Consider the following 18,148-nt stretch of genomic DNA (forward strand, 5'->3'; position numbering starts at 1 on the left):
CGCGTGTTGAGGCCCGACACTGGCTGGAAGTAGGTCATGATCCTTTTCTAGAAGTTCAGTGAGGAGCTGATGGGACTGGGTCTGGGTGTGGATGTTTATTTGAACATCACAGGAGCCCCTCTCAGTCTGAGCAACAGGTGCCGCACTGACATCGACGGCCCGTCACTTAAATCAGACGGAGCGACTGAAACAGTTCAAAAGGTCTAATGACCAGAGAGAAAGATGGAAACTCAGCTGCTAGGACTGAGTCTTAACCGGCAGGCTGATAATACAGAGTGGTTTGCTTCTCTACTGCACCACAGAACATCCTGGGTGCTTCTGGGAAAGTCATCTAGTTTAACACATTACTCGTTGTTAACTCCATTGTAGATTTGCCGTGGTCCTCCTCCTCCTCGCCCTCTTCCTCTTCCTCTTCACTTCTTCCTTCTTTTCTGTTTAACCTTGATCCACGTTCTCTTCCCCATGTGAAGGATCGAGCTCCCTGGTTCACATTGAAAGCTGTGTGTTTTCTGCGGGAGTCCAGTATTATTGTCATTATTATTATTATTATTATTACAAATACATTACCATACATTAGTGACCTCTTTCTGTCATCTGGACGAACAGACACACACACACAGTGATTGAGCCCCGTTTTTCTTTGTTTTTTAGTTTTCAGTTTGTTTTGTGAGAGAGTAAAAATGCTGTACATGTCGTGTAAACTGTATGTTTAGATTTTACGTCACTGTATTTCTTTGAGTCGGTCAGAAACTTCTTTCTTTCACTTCTCTTTCTTCTAGTTGTCTCTGTAGTTTTTACTTTTCATTGTTTTTGTTTTTCTTATTTATGTTGTTAATGAAGGGAGGATATTATTATATTGATATCCAAAGTCTTATTTGTTCGTGTGGCAGCAGTTTTGTAGATTACACAATCCACAACAATCAGGCTGATTTAGTTAAGGTACAGTTTTCCAGAATAACACTTTTTTTGCTGTTGAGTAGCACTCCAGCTGTGCTTTAGTAGAAAATACAGAAACGTTGTGGTTGTTTGTGTCAACTATTTGATTTCTGTAAAAAGGAAAACAAAAAAAACGCCTACACTGAACCAAACAGGCTGATTTATTCACTATATTTTTTTTTGATTCCTCAATCAAACACTTTGTTCATTATGTATTTATACATATCATGAGAAAGTGCAATAAGAGCTCAAGAAGTCTCCTCCATGGCTCTCCTCCCCTTCCAATCACAATCACTTCAAAGGTTGTTTCGGGGAATCTGCAGGTTCATGAAAAAGCTCAGTTTGAGGCCACAAGAAGAGTGAAATCAAGTTAATGCAGGTCTTCACCATCAAGTCCCACAAATTGTCTTTTTTTTTTGTTTTCAAGTTAGTTCTTAAGTTAGTCTTCCAGTTTAAAGTTTCTCTGGTCCTATTGAGGATTAAAAAGATGTTTTGAGGGCCCTTTTTTAAAAGGTTTTTATGAAACCTGCAGATGTTCTGTTTTAACCAAATTTCTCTTAACTTGATTTGTTTTGTGCTTCATGTCATGTGACCACTGAAATGCCACATTGTTAGACTCCCTCCTTTCTTTTTCTAATGTTTCCTCTATTGACCAAACATGCAGCCGTGTCTGAGTGAATGCAGCGTGAAGCTTGAAAAACATGAACCTGGAGTCAAGAAACTTCCACTGTTAGATCTAAAACAATGACATGATTAACACTAACTGATTTGAGTGTGAATATAGAGACCAGATGATGATAATACTGAAGCATTATTTTATTTATTTTATTTTTCTTATGTTTTTAATGATTGATTAACGACTAGCTGGTATGTCAAGGGGATGTATAGAATTTTAGATGTAAACCATTTTGACAATGAAGTGGCAAAATGGCCGACCTGCTGTAGATACACGCAGTGGCACAGTACATAGAGACGTAGAGGTTTTCTGTTTTTAGCATGGACTGATCATGTTTGCATCTGTCAGGCAGACGTGTGGGTAAATGAAGTATCTGATGTACTGTTGTAAAATAAATGTTTCTGCTGCTTCAGAGCTCTTCTCACTGAGTTTCTTTGATTAGAAAGTGGAAAGAATTCCATTAATGCTCTTAAATTCTATTCTTACTTTTGTTTAATTACCATGTAAATGATGTTAATGTTGTGTTTCTATTGATATCACCCAAAAGAAGCATATATAAGAAGAAAAGAAAGGGACCGAGACAACTGCCCTGTGGTACACCACAGAACGCCTTTTCAGTCCCTAATACAAGATCTTGTGGATTATTTCAAGACTTTAGGTCTGGTAAACTCCAAACCCCCAGATTCTTTTCTTTTGCAAATATGTAGACTAGTAGTCAAGTGACATCACTTGAGGTAATATATCTAATTTTGCAGAACTCCTGAAGGCTTTAAACAACTTTTTTTCATTAAAAAAGTCTATAAAAAGTTTTTTCCCCTTTAAAATCTGATCTGCAGTAAGTGTTCATCACATACTAAATCCAAACATCTAATCGGCTTTAATTTGTCCTTTCTAAGTAGTTTTGTATAATTACCCTAAAATTTTTATTTATTTTCATATTTAATGTAAAGTTATCAGCAGAGATTAATTGATTAACAATTAATGTTATGTGTATTGAAATCACACAAAGGAAGCATGTGTAACAGGAAAAGAAGGGGGCCGAGACAACTACCCTGTGGAGCACCACAAGGCATTTTAAAAAGATGAACTTAATGAAATAACTCACTTTTTATTAGAAAATGTTGTTATGATGAAAAAATTTAGTGAAATTGACAATTAGCTATAATTGTCAATTTAGCTATAGTTATAGTTATAACCTCCTGTGTACATTTACAGGTTTATTGCTTAATAGTAGAATAATTAAACAGCACTCTACCGGTGTGGAGGCTGGTGTATAAACAAATAACAAATGACAAGTAAGTAAAACACAGCTGAAATAATACAAAATATATCTGAAAAGGAGAAGTTTTATAAACACGTCAGGTATCTTGTGTACAACTACATTAGTGTTTCATAAACCACTTATTAAATAGTTATATAGTGTTAAATGCTAAATAGGGCGGTTATACTGTGCATGGAAACACGATGACAGTGACATGGAGAGTTTGACTGACTTCTCTGCAGTGGTCCTGTTTATTTATTAGTAATAAAAGTGTCTCAATTCTAATGTGGTAATTATTATTACATATTTAAATGCTACAGTTAGCACAGCGAGCGTAGGTGTGTATGTGTGTGTGTGTAACAGTAGAAAGAGCACAGCCTGGCATGGTCTTAATCTGTCCACATACCAGCCACTGCCTGATATGGTGTGTGTGTGTGTGTGTGTGTGTTGGGATCATTTCAGAAGCACTGAGCTGAAACCCGACGCCCCCCCCCCACCTCCCAACTCAAATTAGCCCCCCATGCGTCCTCTCACACAGACACACACATTGCAGTGGATGGTGAGGAAGCTGCACACAAACAATCACAGCAGTCGCTTCTTGTGCAGAAACAAGAGGAACGGAGTGAGTGTCTGATGTGTGAGGAAGAGGAGGACGAGCGAGGCAGGACGAGACAGACAGCTGGACTCTGACACCTGATGTCCTGTCCAGGCAGATTTAGTGTCGGCGTTCGATGTCACGGGAGCCGAAGAGGAGATTCTCTTCTCGGATATGAAACTGCTTTTTCTTGAACTGATTGACCTCGATGTGACTTCTGGACCTCGCTCGACTTCTGATTGTGTTCTCAGTGTCCACATCTGTGATTTTTCACACTGGCACATGAACAGTGTCTTTCCCTTTCCTCATGTCAGACAGCTGATGTTCAAACTGAGGTGGGTATTTCCAGACCTGAGACAGACGCTGTTGCCCTCTGTGATCTGAACAGTCGGCAGCTTCATTCAAACAACAACCCAACAACTGAATGAAACTGCGGGTCACTGAAGTCCACTGTGTCCTGGATTCTCTGTGCATGTAAAACTTGCGAAAGGCCATTTCAGAAATTTTGAGAAACTACAATAGATAATTATGTTTAACTGACTTTTTTTTTTTTTTAAATATCAAACTTGCCCCGAGGGCCTCCGAGAGACTCTGTGCTTGTTGGTGTTTTGCTCACAGGATCTCAACTCTGCTGTGATTTTGGAAAACTACAACAGAGAAGTGTGGATTTACTCGTCTAAGCAAAGACGCAGGAGGAGGAACACCAACTGCCTCTTCAGTCGAGCTTTTAATGAGAGAGAGGAGCTAACTGCTCACAGACATCATCATCATCATCAGCAGCAGATGGAGAGGAAGGTGAGTGAACAGGTTGTTTTGTTTCAGCTTTTGTTTTCTTGTATTTTTGTCTTTATTCTCTATCTTGAGTTTTCTTGTGTTGCCTGCTGTCTGTTTCGTTACTTTACCTTTTACCTTTTACCCAGATTTGTGACATTAGTTTTACACTCATTAGTCCACCACAGTGAACATTTAGCTTGCTAGCCATCTGATCTTTGAGTTGAAGTTTCGGTTTGCTCAAAGCATTACGAGGTGTGTTTTGGCAAAGTCAAGCCCTGGAGACAAATATTAAACTGACCTTCCGCTCGGAAAGTTGCAAAGTTGGCAACAATGGCTCCCTCGGAGGAAATCAATCTAGAAAGTTTTTGAAACTGGTCAGCAGAGACTCAAGTATTTGCAGTTTACAGTTCTTGGTCTAAACTGTGTAAAGGCATCAGAGCAGAGTTGCTGGCTGACAGCAGCAGATCACTGAGGTCATTCAGTCAGTTCTGGTGTCAACAGGAGGAGGTGAGGTTTGGCGGAGCGGCCGTGTCTCTGCCGGCGGATCTGAGCTGCCTGCAGGGCGGCGGGGGAGCAGAGGGGGAGGCGGCGCTGGCAACGCTGGAGAAACAGCTGATCTGTCCCATCTGCCTGGAGCTCTTCAACAAACCGGTGGTCATCCTGCCCTGCCAGCACAACCTCTGCAGGAAGTGTGCCAACGAGCTGTACCAGGTCTGTGAGGCGGCACACACACCTCGGCCTCCGCTAACGCATACAAATACATTCTGTACTTATATGTACTGTATGTGTACCACGGGGCAGTACTGCACACACACACACACACACACACACACATCTGATGTGGGCTTTGTTTTAAGTATGTGTGTGTGTGTGTGTACAGTGGATTATCAGTGTCTAAAATGGGACGTGTGGATGTTTAACTGGTTTGCTCATGAACATGAAAATCACCTTCCATGACCTACATTTACTGCTATTGTTCAGAATGTGTGTGTGTGTGTGTGTGTGTGTGTGTGTGATTTGATCTGAACACAAGGAGGCCACTAATGATGTAATAATAACATGTGACATGTGGTCAACAGAACAGAACCTAAGACCACCTCATTTAAATGTTTCTTAGAATATAGGTCCAGTTACTTGTTGTCCTGCACTCTTTAGCATCCCCGACATCTGCAGCTTTACTACTATTTCCAAACCTGAAATGCTCACACACACACACACACACACACACACACACACACACACACGCACACACACATGAACACACTTTACATGTACGTGTTCAGGTTTGCGTATGTTAAGATGCATGTAAACGCGTCTTCATGTTGTGTTTTTGCATGTGTGTGGAACGTGAGCGGGAAACCTAAGAGACTCCTTCTTCACTGTCATGCTCATGTTCGTGACCTTTGACACTGAGAGGTCTGTCCTGCAAAACACACACACACACACACACACACACACTGATACACATACATGCAATAAAAAGATCTCACTGAAACTCCTCCATCTCCACCGGACCACATGCTGTTTTTCCAGCTCAGAATGCTTCAGTGAGTCCAATAACCACAACACAACTAAGTGTTCTTCTGTCCGTCCTCAACTCTTAATGTCTAACGAGGAGTCCAGTTTCAAGTGGATCTATAGCCATGAATACAGTCCTCTCTCTCCAAGCCCTCACTGTAGACTGATTAATATTATTATTATTAACCTTCAGGCTTAACAAATCATATGGTGTAGTTTGGGCTTTAAGCGTGATCACCGTTTTCAGATTTTACAGATCGACTGTGAAACCGTGTCACCGTTATAAAACACACAGTAGAGCAGCTCTCCCTCTCTGAGCGGCTCTGATCCCTCCGTCAGGCCCGGCAGCAGCTGAGGCTCATTAAAGGCCACTATTTCAGGACGCTGTAACCCTCTAACCTTCCATCCGTCTCTCTGCCTCTCTTTTCTCCTCTAATCGGTTTCTACTTCTGCTCGGTTTTCTCTTGTGATCTTATCAGTCATATAATATTTCTGTCTTTTTGTCAAAAGCACCAACGAGTTACTTGACCTCATTCATATGGTGACATTTTGGTAAACGTTTGTTTTCAGTTAGATGAGAAAACTAAAAGTACAGCTAGACCCTGGAGCTGATTAGCTTAGCATAAACACTGGGGACATTACAATAAAAGACAATACGTGTTAGTGAGCAATAAAGGTGCTGTTATTTTTGTCTTGGAGAGAGCCAGGCTAGCTGCTTCCCCCTGCTTCAAGTCTTTATGCTAAGCTAAGCTAACAGACTGCTGACTCCAGCTCCGCACTTCCATCAATCTTCTTATTTAAATCTCAGACAGAAAGCAAACGAGTGTATTTCCCTGAATGTAGAACTATTTCTTTAAATCAGAAAGATCAAAAAGTTATCAAATGAGTTAGTAATTGTTGTGACAGTAAACATTATTGCTTGAATTTAAGCTAGCTAGTGCTGCGGCCAAATATGTCAAAGTTCATAAAATACATTCTTAATTTGTTTCCAACATGATTTTCGAGTGAGTTTATTTATTGTCAAACTAACAGAAAGTAATACAGAAATATGATTTCCAACAACGTGAAGATACATTAGACACACAGAAGGTCGACATTAGCATGATGGAAAGTATCTCAACCATAACTCGCTAAACGATGGGCCCCCACAAGTTAGATTAGACCTCTAGGTTTCAGGACCTTATTGGAATTACAGATCATAACTGATTGACAACAACTCTCATTTATCAATATTCTTACACTGATAAATAAAAAAACCAGACAGACACAGTTAGAGACGAGCTGCTGAACAGAGCGGAGCATTTAGCAGCTAAAGAGCCAGATATTTGCCAGAAACAGAGCTAACAGAGAGCGAATACTGGACTTATATACAAACACGACTCCAGTGGGATGACGTGTACGTAGGCAGCTGTTTGCTAACAGGTTAGCCAAAACAACTTCATGAGGTGATACTAAGTCAGTAGTTTGTGTCTGTAATTCTGCCTCCTAGTGGCCACAGATGGATTAATACAACTTTAACTGATTAAACTTCACAGCGTCTATAGCGTGCTATGTTTCAGGATTAATGGTCAGCTGAATTTTACTTATTTTGCTCTTCCTGGTAGCAGTCCCCACTTTGTATTTACTTGATTTAGAGATCAGGAGAGTAAACACTATGAGTGTGTGTGTGTGTGTGTGTGAGCCTCACAGTGTTTACATGCTGGATGGTGAACAGGGGATTTTCCAGTCTTGCCCAGTAACCCGTCCTGAACCAGCTCTGACTTCACCCAGGGAGACATTCGGAAGATCTTACACATTCTCCACCAGTGACCCAGACTGATACTAAACCTGTTGCTAATTATTGAAATCCCAGCATGCAGCTGTGTTGTATGACAACAAACTCCAACTGCTGGGTGTTGACAGGCAGTCCTGGAGGGCTGAAGAGGAAAACGTTTAATATTTACAACATTTGAATATCATTTCTGTCTGTCCAGCCCTCCCTGTTCCAGGCTCGTACCACCATGCAGGTGAACAGCGGCCGTTTCCGCTGTCCGTCCTGCAGACATGAAGTGGTGCTGGATCGCCACGGCGTCTACGGCCTGCAGCGGAACCTGCTGGTGGAGAACATCATCGACGTCTACAAACAGGAAGTCAGCAACAACAACAACAAAGCCACAAGGCGAGCAGAGACGACGAGGAGGAGAACTGTGATTGATGAAATATATACTGAGAGGTATTTGAAGACTTTCTTCTGTCTCTCTCTGCAGCCCCCTCCCTCCTCCTCCACCTCCCGCTCAGGTGACATGTTCAGACCACGAGGGGGAGAAGGTGAACATCTACTGTCTCACCTGTCAGGTTCCTACATGTTCTCTCTGTAAAGTGTTCGGGGCTCATCAGACCTGTCAGGTGGCTCCTCTGACCGACATCTACCAGCAGCAGAAGGTATAAAACGCTCTACACGTGATGGTGTGTGTGGAAAATAGACCTTTAGAGGATTATACCAGAGTCCTTTCATCTTTTAGTAACTTTATACACACTTTTATGTTACTGCTGAATATTCAAACTTCACCAAATCAGCTTGCAGAGAGAGGTGGTATCCTTGTCAAAGCCATGGTCAGGTTGCGCGTGTTAATGCAGTGCAAGCTTTTTAAATCAATCTGCACTTGTTGAACTTTGCTCCTAATTTGCCACCAAGAATTTACACCGTCCACCATTTTATTTGAGTGTCTGAATTAATACTTAACCTTAACCTAAACCTAATCTTACCCCAATCTAAGTGTGTAAAAAAAGTTGCACCACGTAGTGTCCTCAAAAATTGCACTTTGAGATGCTCCTGAGATAACAGATTATACTCATTAACACTTTGTGTTATTACATTTACTCTCAAAAGTATTGTGTAAGTGATCTATTGGGGTTCATAAAATAACTAATAACTGTAAGTCCCAATAAAAAAAATCATTTCCTTTTTGTTTCCCAGGATGAGCTCAGTGACGGAGTCGGTTCTCTGGTGGCGTTCAACGACAAAGTCCAGGCTTTGATCGACGGGCTGGAGGAAGCTTGCAGAAACATAGAGGTGTGTGTGTGTGTGTGTGTGTGTGTGTGTGTGTGTGTGTGTGTGTGTGTGTGTGCGTGTGGCCTTGTATTACTCATCTTGTGGGGACTCGCCTTCCCTTTTAGTGACTAATCTCAAGTCCTCATAATGTAAATCAATACATTTTAGGGTGAAGACTTAGTTTACATACAGTATCAAGTTCATATATCGTGTGAAAACAAGCAACACGAAAGCATCCTCACTCTGCCCTCCGCAGGAGAACAGTAGGACTCAGAAACAGATGATCTGTGAGAAGTTCGATGGCGTGTTTTCTGTCCTGGAGGAGAGACGGAAGGTCAGACGTTCTTCTTTTCTCTGGCTTCACTTGTTTAGTGTCTTAGAGGGCGCCAGCGTTTTCTGTACTGATGTTGATATAAAGCACTTGTGCCATATAAATGAAGTTTTACTTACATACTCACATATATACATATATACATAGCAGTAGCAGTTGTGGTAGTAATAGCAGCAATACTGGCAACAGCTGTAGCAGCTGTAATTCTACTGGCTGTAGTAAAAAAACATAAAAAACTATATTTCAATACATGGACGGACTCAGTATCATGATATGACAGTCTCTGCTAAGTATATTGTCTTCATCGCATTGAAGGCGATGACGCAGCGAATCAGCTCTGAGCAGGAAGAGAAGACAGGCCACGCCCAGGCGTTGGTGCGTTGCTATGGAGACAGCGTGGAGGCCAACAGCAGACTGGTGGAGACGGCAGCGAGCAGCATGGAGGAGTCGGACATGGCTGCTTTTGTTCAGGTGGGCAGCACACTGCTGTGTGTGTGTGTGTGTGTGTGTGTGTGTGTGTGTGTGTGTGTGTGTGTGTTACTGCTGGTTAATTAACACTGTGTCATTAACATAAACACTTTGATCTGGATTTCTGATCCGGATTAACTCAGTGACCTTTGTGAAACACTTTCTGGATCCGAAGCGAAGGTACAAATCTGAATTACAAACATTATTGTCTCATGAAGAAGAACTTTATCTGTGAGCAGAGTTACGTTCAGGTTCACTGACAGTAACCATAGAAACAGGCAGAAGAGGAAAAGGCTGTGTTTGATATGTGAAGTCCTTTTCATGTTTGTCTTTCTGTGATCCTTCAAGAGTGAAACGCCTTCTTTTCTGGTTGGATAATTATAAAAAGCTTTCGTGATGTTTGTAAGAAGTTATGAGAAATGTTGTTTGGTCCATGTTGGCGGGACACTTGTATGTACGTGACACAGTAAACAACTACTTCTACTACTGCTGTTACTCGAGTAGTTACGTTAAAGCTATGAAAGACTTGAGAACTGTTCAGCATCACTTTTTCATATTTTTTTTGTTTGTTTCTCGTTGTGACTTTTGTGCATCTCGTGCTGAATTGAGTTGATTGACTGAATTAAAAGTGAAATGATTATTTTCTCACTTCCTGCTTTCAGAACTCAAGAGAGCTGATCACAAAGTGAGTGACGAGTTGTATGTTTACATTCTGGGATTAAAACCTGTTTGTAGTTTCATCTCTTAACTGACTCGTTTGTTTGATTCAGATCATTCTTTACTCCCCCCCCTCCTCCTCTCCTCCTCTCCTCCCCCTCTCTTCCCCCCCTCCCCCCCTCTCCTCCTCTCCTCCCCCCTCCCCCCTCTCCTCCTCCTCTCCTCTCCTCCTCTCTCCTCCCCCCTCTCCCCACTCCCCCCCTTCTGCCCCTCTCCTCTGCTCCTCATCTCCTCCTCCTCCTCTCCTCCTCCTCCTCCACCCCCCCCCCCTCCTGCCCCTCTCCTCTCCTCCTCTCCTCCCCTCTCTCCTCCTCTCCTCCTCTCCTCCCCTCTCTCCTCCTCTCCCCCTCTCCTCCTCCTCCTCCACTCCCCCCCCCTTCTGCCCCTCTCCTCTCCTCCTCTCCTCCCCTCTCTCCTCCTCTCCTCCTCTCTCCTCTCCTCTCCTCCTCTCTCCCCCTCTCCTCCCCCCCCCCTCTCCTCCTCCTCCTCTCCTGTCCTCCTCCTCCTCCTCCTCTCCTGTCCTCCTCCTCCTCCTCCTCTCCTCTCCTCCTCCTCTCCTCTCCTCCTCTCCTCTCCTCTCCTCCTCTCCTCCTCTCCTCTCCTCTCCTCCTCCTCTCCTCTCCTCTCCTCTCCTCCTCTCCTCTCCTCTCCTCCTCCTCTCCGCCTCCCCTCCTCCTCCTCTCCTCTCCTCCTCCTCTCCTCCTCTCCTCTCCTCCTCTCCCCCTCTCCTCCTCTCCTCCTCTCCTCTCCTCCTCCTCCTCCCCTCCTCCTCCTCTCCTCTCCTCCTCCTCTCCTCTCCGCTCCTCCTCTCCTCTCCTCCTCCTCCTCCTCCTCCTCTCCTCTCCTCTCCTCTCCTCCTCTCCTCCTCTCCTCTCCTCCTCCTCTCCTCTCCTCTCCTCCTCTCCTCTCCTCTCCTCCTCCTCTCCGCTCCTCCTCTCCTCTCCTCCTCCTCCTCCTCTCCTCTCCTCTCCTCTCCTCCTCTCCTCCTCCTCCTCTCCTCCTCCTCTCCTCTCCTCCTCCTCTCCTCCTCTCCTCTCCTCCTCCTCCTCTCCTCCTCTCCCCCTCTCCTCCTCTCCCCCCCACCTCTCCCCCCCCCCCTCCTGCCCCTCTCCTCCTGTCCTCCCCCCCCCCTCCTCCTCTCCTCCTCCTCCTCTCCTCCTCGCCTTTCCCTCTCTTCCTCCTCCCCCTGTCCTCCTCCTCCTCCTCCACCTCTCCTCTCCCCCCCCCCCTCCTCTCCTCTCCCTCTCTCCTCCTCTCCTCCTCTCCTCCTCTCCCCCCTCCTCCTCTCCCCCTCTCCTCCTCCTCCTCCACCCCCCCCCCCTCCTGCCCCTCTCCTTCTCCCCCCCCCCTCCTCTCCTCTCCCCCCCCCCCCCTCCTGCCCCTCTCCTCCTCCTCCTCTCCTCCTCCTCTCCTCTCCTCCTCCTCTCCTCCTCTCCTCTCCTCCTCCTCCTCCTCCTCCTCCTCCTCTCCTCTCCTCTCCCCCCCTCCTCTCCTCTCCTCCTCTCTCCTCCCCCTTCAGAGTGGTATCAGCGACCAGCTCCGGTCCAGCCGAGACACTGGAACCAGGTTTTGAGAATATGACCCACTACAGATTTAACTTCAGCAGACAGGAGAGAGCTCTGAAGAGCATAGACTTCCTCAAAGGTAAGAGGAGGGAACTCTTGAAACTTTGCTTTGAAACTTTATTTATATAACACACCTTTACTGAATGAATAGCTTTACTCAGGATGTCAACATTTTAAAACCCCAAACACAAAATGCTCACTGTGCTTGTTGAGGCTGAACTGAAGCTGCCTGCCAGAAACGAGAGAGCGGATGTAACATAAACATGGTCTTTCTGTGGATTTAAGGTCCATGAGTCTGATCCAAAATGACCAAAATGTAACAGAGCTGAAAGGGTTATTGATTGATAATATTTATATTTACCATCTGAAAGCATCTTTTGGACCTTAAACACTTTCAAAAACTGTCAGCACTTGTAAACTGTTTCTAGAAATCTTTGACTTGAAAAGTAGCGTATCATGTCCTAAAAGTCAGAAACACTTTTAGCACAACTCAAAACATTCAGGACCAACAGGTTTGTTGTCTCTCTGCAGTTGTTGAAGATGTTCCTGAAGAACCAGAGGTGGAACAAGAGCCAGAAGAACCCAAAGAGGCCTCTGTCCAGGACATAGAACCACTGCACCATCAGGAAACCTCCACCCAGAACCTGGAATCTGTTTTAGAACCAGTTAAAGAGCTGATCCCACCACTGATGTCCCCACCAGTGGAACCAGAACAGACAGTAGCTGCACCAACAACAGCCCCAGTTCCACCTGCACCAGGTCTGTTGAGGGACTCCGCGGAGCCTGCGGGGGCAGTTCTGCAGTCGGAGACTGACGACTCAGACTTAAATGACGGAGAATCCGCTCTGATGAAGACCAAAACGGAGGAGGAGAAAGAGGAGGCGGAGGGATGTACAGCTCCTGATCCTGTTAAAGAAGGAGACGTCTGTGAACACGGGGAGGGAATGAGCACTCAGCAGGTACAGCACCTCACCTGCTGCAAGGAAAACCACTTCTCTTTAGGAGTAAACCACCTGGGTTCTTTTGTGAATACATAAAACATGAAGCTCTTAAGTCTGTCGACCACCAGAAGGTGCTTTAATGCTCAGTAACTCACAGATAACAACCCTCGACGTCTACTTCAGCAGCTAACTTTGCACTGTTCATTAGTAAGCGATAATTACAAGTGTTGATTAGTTTCAGCAGATAAACGAACTGTTAAATGTGTGAAAATGAACTCAACAGCTTGACGAAACAAATCTTCCTTCACAGCTTCCTGTCCTTCCGTCTCTCTTTCTTATGTAATACGCTGAGCCCATTAACCACAATGTCTTTGATTTTTACATTATTTTCTAAAATTAACAAATTGTTTTTAGATTGATTTCCTTCTTTCCACAATGAACCATAAAGACTATAAATGTATAAAAGAAATGCAAACAAAGTAAATGGTGGACGATATATTTTTGGTTTAAATAACGTTATTATCACGTGGTACAGCAAATCTCTCCACAGGGCTGCATTCAAAACAATCAAATCTAATGTGTGCACAAAAAAATATAACACAAATGTCTTAAAAACATGGCTGTTTATCTGAAAGTTCAGATCTTGGTGAGACCTTGAACAAATCAGCAGTAAAGCTTTTAAAAGCTGCTCCTGCTCACAGTTGACTTATTCTTTGTAAAGCTCATTTTACCTTAGTTTTGAAGAATTATATTCAAATGAAGTTTTATTTGCTGACTTACTTTCTAACAGCAACGTTACTCTGGCAAAGAATCAAAGCCAGTGACGTTCACATTGGAAGATTATCCTGCTTTGAATATTTGATTGGCCAACGCAGTGCAGAGCTTTAAAGTTCAGCTCAGTGCAAAACTAGACTGATAAATTCACCGTTTATGAGGTCAGTAGCTCAGCAGCCAACTATGTGTGGTTAGTTAGCTAACAGTAGTTAACTAACTGTTAGCTAACTAACTGTTAGCTACTGTTAGCTAACTACAGAGGTGATTCAGTGAAGTCAGTTCACTTTTGTTAAAGATTTGTTTGTACATGTACTGAACGTTGAAGGACTGAAATTAACCAAAATCAAAGTCAGCCTGGAAGGATGAAGATCAATCTAAAAACATTTGTAATGGGCTAAAAAAATCTTCCATGTGGCTTTTTAACTGTCTTCCTTCACACATCAGTGTGAGGAGGGGGGGGCAGAGAGCAATGCAGGTGATTGGCCGACACAGAGTGAGACAGAGGACGGTCGTGACGCCCAGGATGAAGAAGAGGAGATGCAGATGAAGCAGGAAGAAGATGATACCTTTTACCCCAGCTGGTACAAACCCAACAGCCGGCGTAGGGTTAGACCTGGTCCTGCAGAAGTCCTGCCGCAGGTTCATGATACAGCGCAGAGTTCACCTCAACCAGCTGGGGGGTCCCTTTCGGAGGCCAGGACCCAGACCGAGGCTCAAGGTGCAGTCCCAGCCCAAGTGTCTGAGCTGCAAATACAACCACAGTCTCCATGGAGTCTGGATTCTCAGACCCAGAAACAGAGCATGTCTTACTCCGACAAACCTCCCCCTGGACCTCCTCTCCTCCCCCTCCTGCAGCCACAACAGCTCCCACTTCCCACTGAGCTTCAGCCATACCTTCCTCTCCCTCGACTCCCACACCAGTCAGACAAGCAACCCCCGCCTCCTCCTCATGAATCCCAGCCTCAACCCCTGAAGGGGCCTGTTGATCTGGGCTGTGCTTCTGTAGCAGGAGAGGCTGTTATCACAGAGGAGGAGGAGGAGGAGGAGGAGGAGGACATGCAGGGCTGGGTGTGCCTACCTGGGGCTGTGGATAAAGGTTTCAGCCCAGTAGAAGGTAGCTTTGATCTTGGAGAAGTTAGTTTAGACGTTTTTTCTGATAATAATAATAATAATAGTCCATCATCCATACCTCCAGAGGAGGCTCGTCCTGGGCTTGAGAGAGGAAGCTCACATGACTTTGAGCTCAGTGATGGAAACACAATAGAGCAACTTGAAGAAGATGTTTTAGATCTAAAATGTGCTTCAGAGCTGAAAGGAGGAGGGCGGGGAGACGATGATTTTGAAGCTGAGACGATGAACGAAGGGCTGGAAAAAGGAAGCGCTTGGTGGAATGAAAGAAGCGAGGAGCAGGAGAACGGTGTGTCTGGATTAGAGGAGGACGCTGTAGCTGTGAGGGAACCAAACAAGGACAGCCTGGATGTAGGAGGTCACGGTGCGGAGAGCACAGATAGCAAGATACCGGGAGATGGAGAGGCCGAGTTTGAGGCTGGTAGTTCAGGGTTTACAGAAAAGAAAGAGGAGGACGGAGAGAACAAAATAACCTCCTCTGTCTCTCTGCAGGTCAGTGTCAGCCGGCTTTACCTTCTTCACTGTCATCGTCATCCAGTCTATTGCACTCTTCACCCACCTGCTGATGTGGCTCCACCTCCACATTATCTTCTTCTTCTTCTTCTTCTTTTGCTGTTCATGTTTTGCAGAGTCACTTTTGCAACTTGGCTGAAACAGCTGCAGCACTTTCACTTCAGTCTCTGCGTTGTTGTCATGTTGGAACCAGAAGGGAGGATGGGAAGGAGGAAGCTGTGAGCATGTTAGCGTGCCGACGTTAGCCTTTAGCTCAAAGCACCTGTGGGCTGCAGACTCTACAGTTAGTCTTGTTATTACTGTGTAATAATATTAGATGTCGTGATAGAGTCGAGTTGAGCTTCAGCTGACATTACACTGAGGCAGTGAACAGTTGGAAGTTCACCATTGTCTGGTCTGTGGATGTTCATCATCCTGACCACAAACTAAACGAGCTCCTGTGTGATTACAGGAATCAGTCCTCTCCGCTTCCTCCGTTCCCGACAGCTTTCTGTGTCACAGTGTTGTTTTGGATGCAGCTTCATCACTCCATCTCTTGTCTTTCCTTTCTTCATCCCAACGTCACCCCTCCAATCCTTTGTCCTTGTCCTCCTGTCTTTACTCCCACCACACTTTTTGTCCCCTACAACTCCTTTCCTCCCCTCTGTCTTCATCGACCATGTGCCGTCTATTCATCACCTTCTTTATCTTTGATTTCCCTCTTCCTCTTTGTTGTTCCTCCCATTCCCTCCCTCTCTTCAATCTGTGAAATTCCTTTGCGTCTTCCTCCATCTTTCTTTTTCTCTCCTTATTTTTTCCCATCACTGTCTTTTGTCTTAACGGCTTCCATGAACTCATGAATCCCCTCTTCTTTTCCTCCATCCCCTTTTTTCTATCCTTCATTTTCTCCCCTCTGTCTTCCACCCCTCCTCCTTTATTTCTGTAATTCCTTCTCTTCTGCCTCTACATCCCATCACCCCTCCCTTCCATTATCTCTCTGTCGGTCTCCCTCCTGCTCCATGTCCACCCCTCCATCTTTCTCCAGGCTGTCACTCTGCTCTTCTACCTGTTGGCCTTCCTGGTCATCCTGCAGAGGGTTTGGGCTTACATCGGCTGCTTCATTTGCACATAACACCGACAGGAGACACGTCCATCCTCACTGCTGCACAGCTCAGGTACACGCACCTGCTGGCTCCACCAGGAAGTGCTGTTGGAGGCTTTTATTTTGAAAAGTTTTTTTTGAAGAGTTTAATTTCAAATTTAGATGACCATATTTTAAAAAGAGCATCTGAAAAAAAAACACCCACTCAGACAAACTGACTGCTGGCATGAAAATAATGCAGAGTAATGAATTAATGTCTTTATAAAAATACGTGATCTCTTTTATATTGTTTGACTTGAATTAAATTTAATTCCATCAGCAACATTCTCCAAAACTCTGCCGCTACTGTTGTTACTACTATGACTTGTGAGATTAAAGATTAAAAGAAGATGAGATTAAAAGACGAATATGAAAATAAAAAGAAGAAGAATTCAAAAGGAATGAATAACTTTACAGTAACAGATTTTACTTTCATGACAAATTTACCAAAAACGGGGTGTTTATTATGAATTGAAATAAATACTACAGTTGGTGAAATAACAAATAACAGTTTTCTATTATTAAATATAAATCTGTGATTGTCAGTGCCCCTTCAGCTCTGGCAGCAGCATTCACTTTACTCTGCCTCTGCTGACATCTTGTGGTCGAACACAATCAAATCCTGAGTCAGTAAAGGCAGCAAAATCAGGTAAAACTAACTGACTGGATGAATTAACTGAATTATCTGACAAATCTAAATCTAATCTATCAACAACTTTTACAGGTTTTCTTTCTAACATCGTGTGTGATGGTTGTGAATGTGACCTGTTTGCATGTTCATGGAAATGTATTCATGGATCGCTTTTTGTTTTTGGTCTGATGTTCATCCTCACATGCTATTGTATGCGTAATGTGAAGGGTTTATTTCCAAAATGTCGTAAATACATTTTCTGTTAAATTATCTAAAATATATTGTGAGTTAAAAAAGGAAAATATGTAACATGTTTTAATTCATGATGAGGTTTGATGTCTTTTCCTGTAAAATCATCTGTTGTCCCTCTCTGCTCCAGATGGAGACTGAGACTAGGAGTCCTGCTCAGACCAGTCCTCCCCTCTCCTCCTCTTCCTCCTCCTCTTCCCCCTTCAGCGAGGCTCCTCGTCGACCCAGTTTCTGCTTCTCCTGGCTAAACTCCCTCCACAAGAAGAAGTAGAGTGACGGAGAGAAGCGTTTGGAAGTGGAGACGAAGAAAGACGCACTTCACTCCAGAGTCAGTTTCAGCAGCTCAGCGCAGCCTTGAGGCTGAAAACAAACTTCAGAGTTACTGAAGTTTTATCCACAATCTCTGTTTTGTTCTAAATATCCATCCAGTTTAAAACAAAACAGGAATTGATCTGCTCTGGATCTGCGTGCCCAGAGGGAAAAAACACAAACTCTGTTGGACTCTTATTTTGAAAACGTATTAGTATAGTAGAGAATAGTAGTCATTATTGTAGTACTTTATAGTTGTTGTTGTTGTTGTTGTTGTAACAGGGAAAGTATTCCCTGTTTTTATAAAGGAAGTGGCACTAGTATTAGTTGAAGTATTAGGGGTTTTAGTAGTTATAGCAGAACTTGTAGTAGAAGTAGTGATGGTACCATGCACTATGTGGTTGCAAGATATGAACAAACATGTATGTTGCAGTAATTATCACAGTATTTTAGTGTTTTATTTACAACAAAACCTACCTTAAAAATATAACTCATGTAGACACAAGAACCTACTGTTAGTTATTTCTATCCAAAGAGATGCTTTTAGGTTTAAACAGCCTTTTATTGGTCATATGTGCTACTAGATGTAGCTTGACAATGAGCAGTAGAGC

At 43.9% G+C, this 18,148-nt stretch overlaps 1 protein-coding gene across 1 annotated transcript; it reads left to right on the forward strand.

The window, feature by feature from the left end:
- Nucleotides 1-4,251: 4,251 nt before the first annotated feature.
- trim101 (tripartite motif containing 101) lies at nt 4,252-16,339 on the forward strand. Its single transcript, XM_070909903.1, has 11 exons — nt 4,252-4,263; nt 4,744-4,953; nt 7,734-7,918; nt 8,007-8,181; nt 8,717-8,812; nt 9,048-9,125; nt 9,438-9,593; nt 10,253-10,275; nt 11,827-11,951; nt 12,404-12,831; nt 16,253-16,339. Exons 1-11 carry the CDS (start codon nt 4,252-4,254, stop codon nt 16,337-16,339), a joined length of 1,575 nt encoding a protein of 524 aa, XP_070766004.1.
- Nucleotides 16,340-18,148: the final 1,809 nt, after the last annotated feature.

This window comes from Enoplosus armatus, chromosome 8 (genome assembly GCF_043641665.1).
Source record: "Enoplosus armatus isolate fEnoArm2 chromosome 8, fEnoArm2.hap1, whole genome shotgun sequence".
Taxonomy (NCBI): Eukaryota; Metazoa; Chordata; class Actinopteri; order Centrarchiformes; family Enoplosidae; genus Enoplosus; species Enoplosus armatus.

Bases quoted from the DNA above. Each gene is read 5' to 3' on its own strand.
- trim101 (XM_070909903.1), top strand. The intron at 9,594-10,252 runs GTGGGCAGCACA...TCCTGCTTTCAG, and splicing joins ACATGGCTGCTTTTGTTCAG to AACTCAAGAGAGCTGATCAC. The intron at 10,276-11,826 runs GTGAGTGACGAG...CTCCCCCTTCAG, and splicing joins TCAAGAGAGCTGATCACAAA to AGTGGTATCAGCGACCAGCT.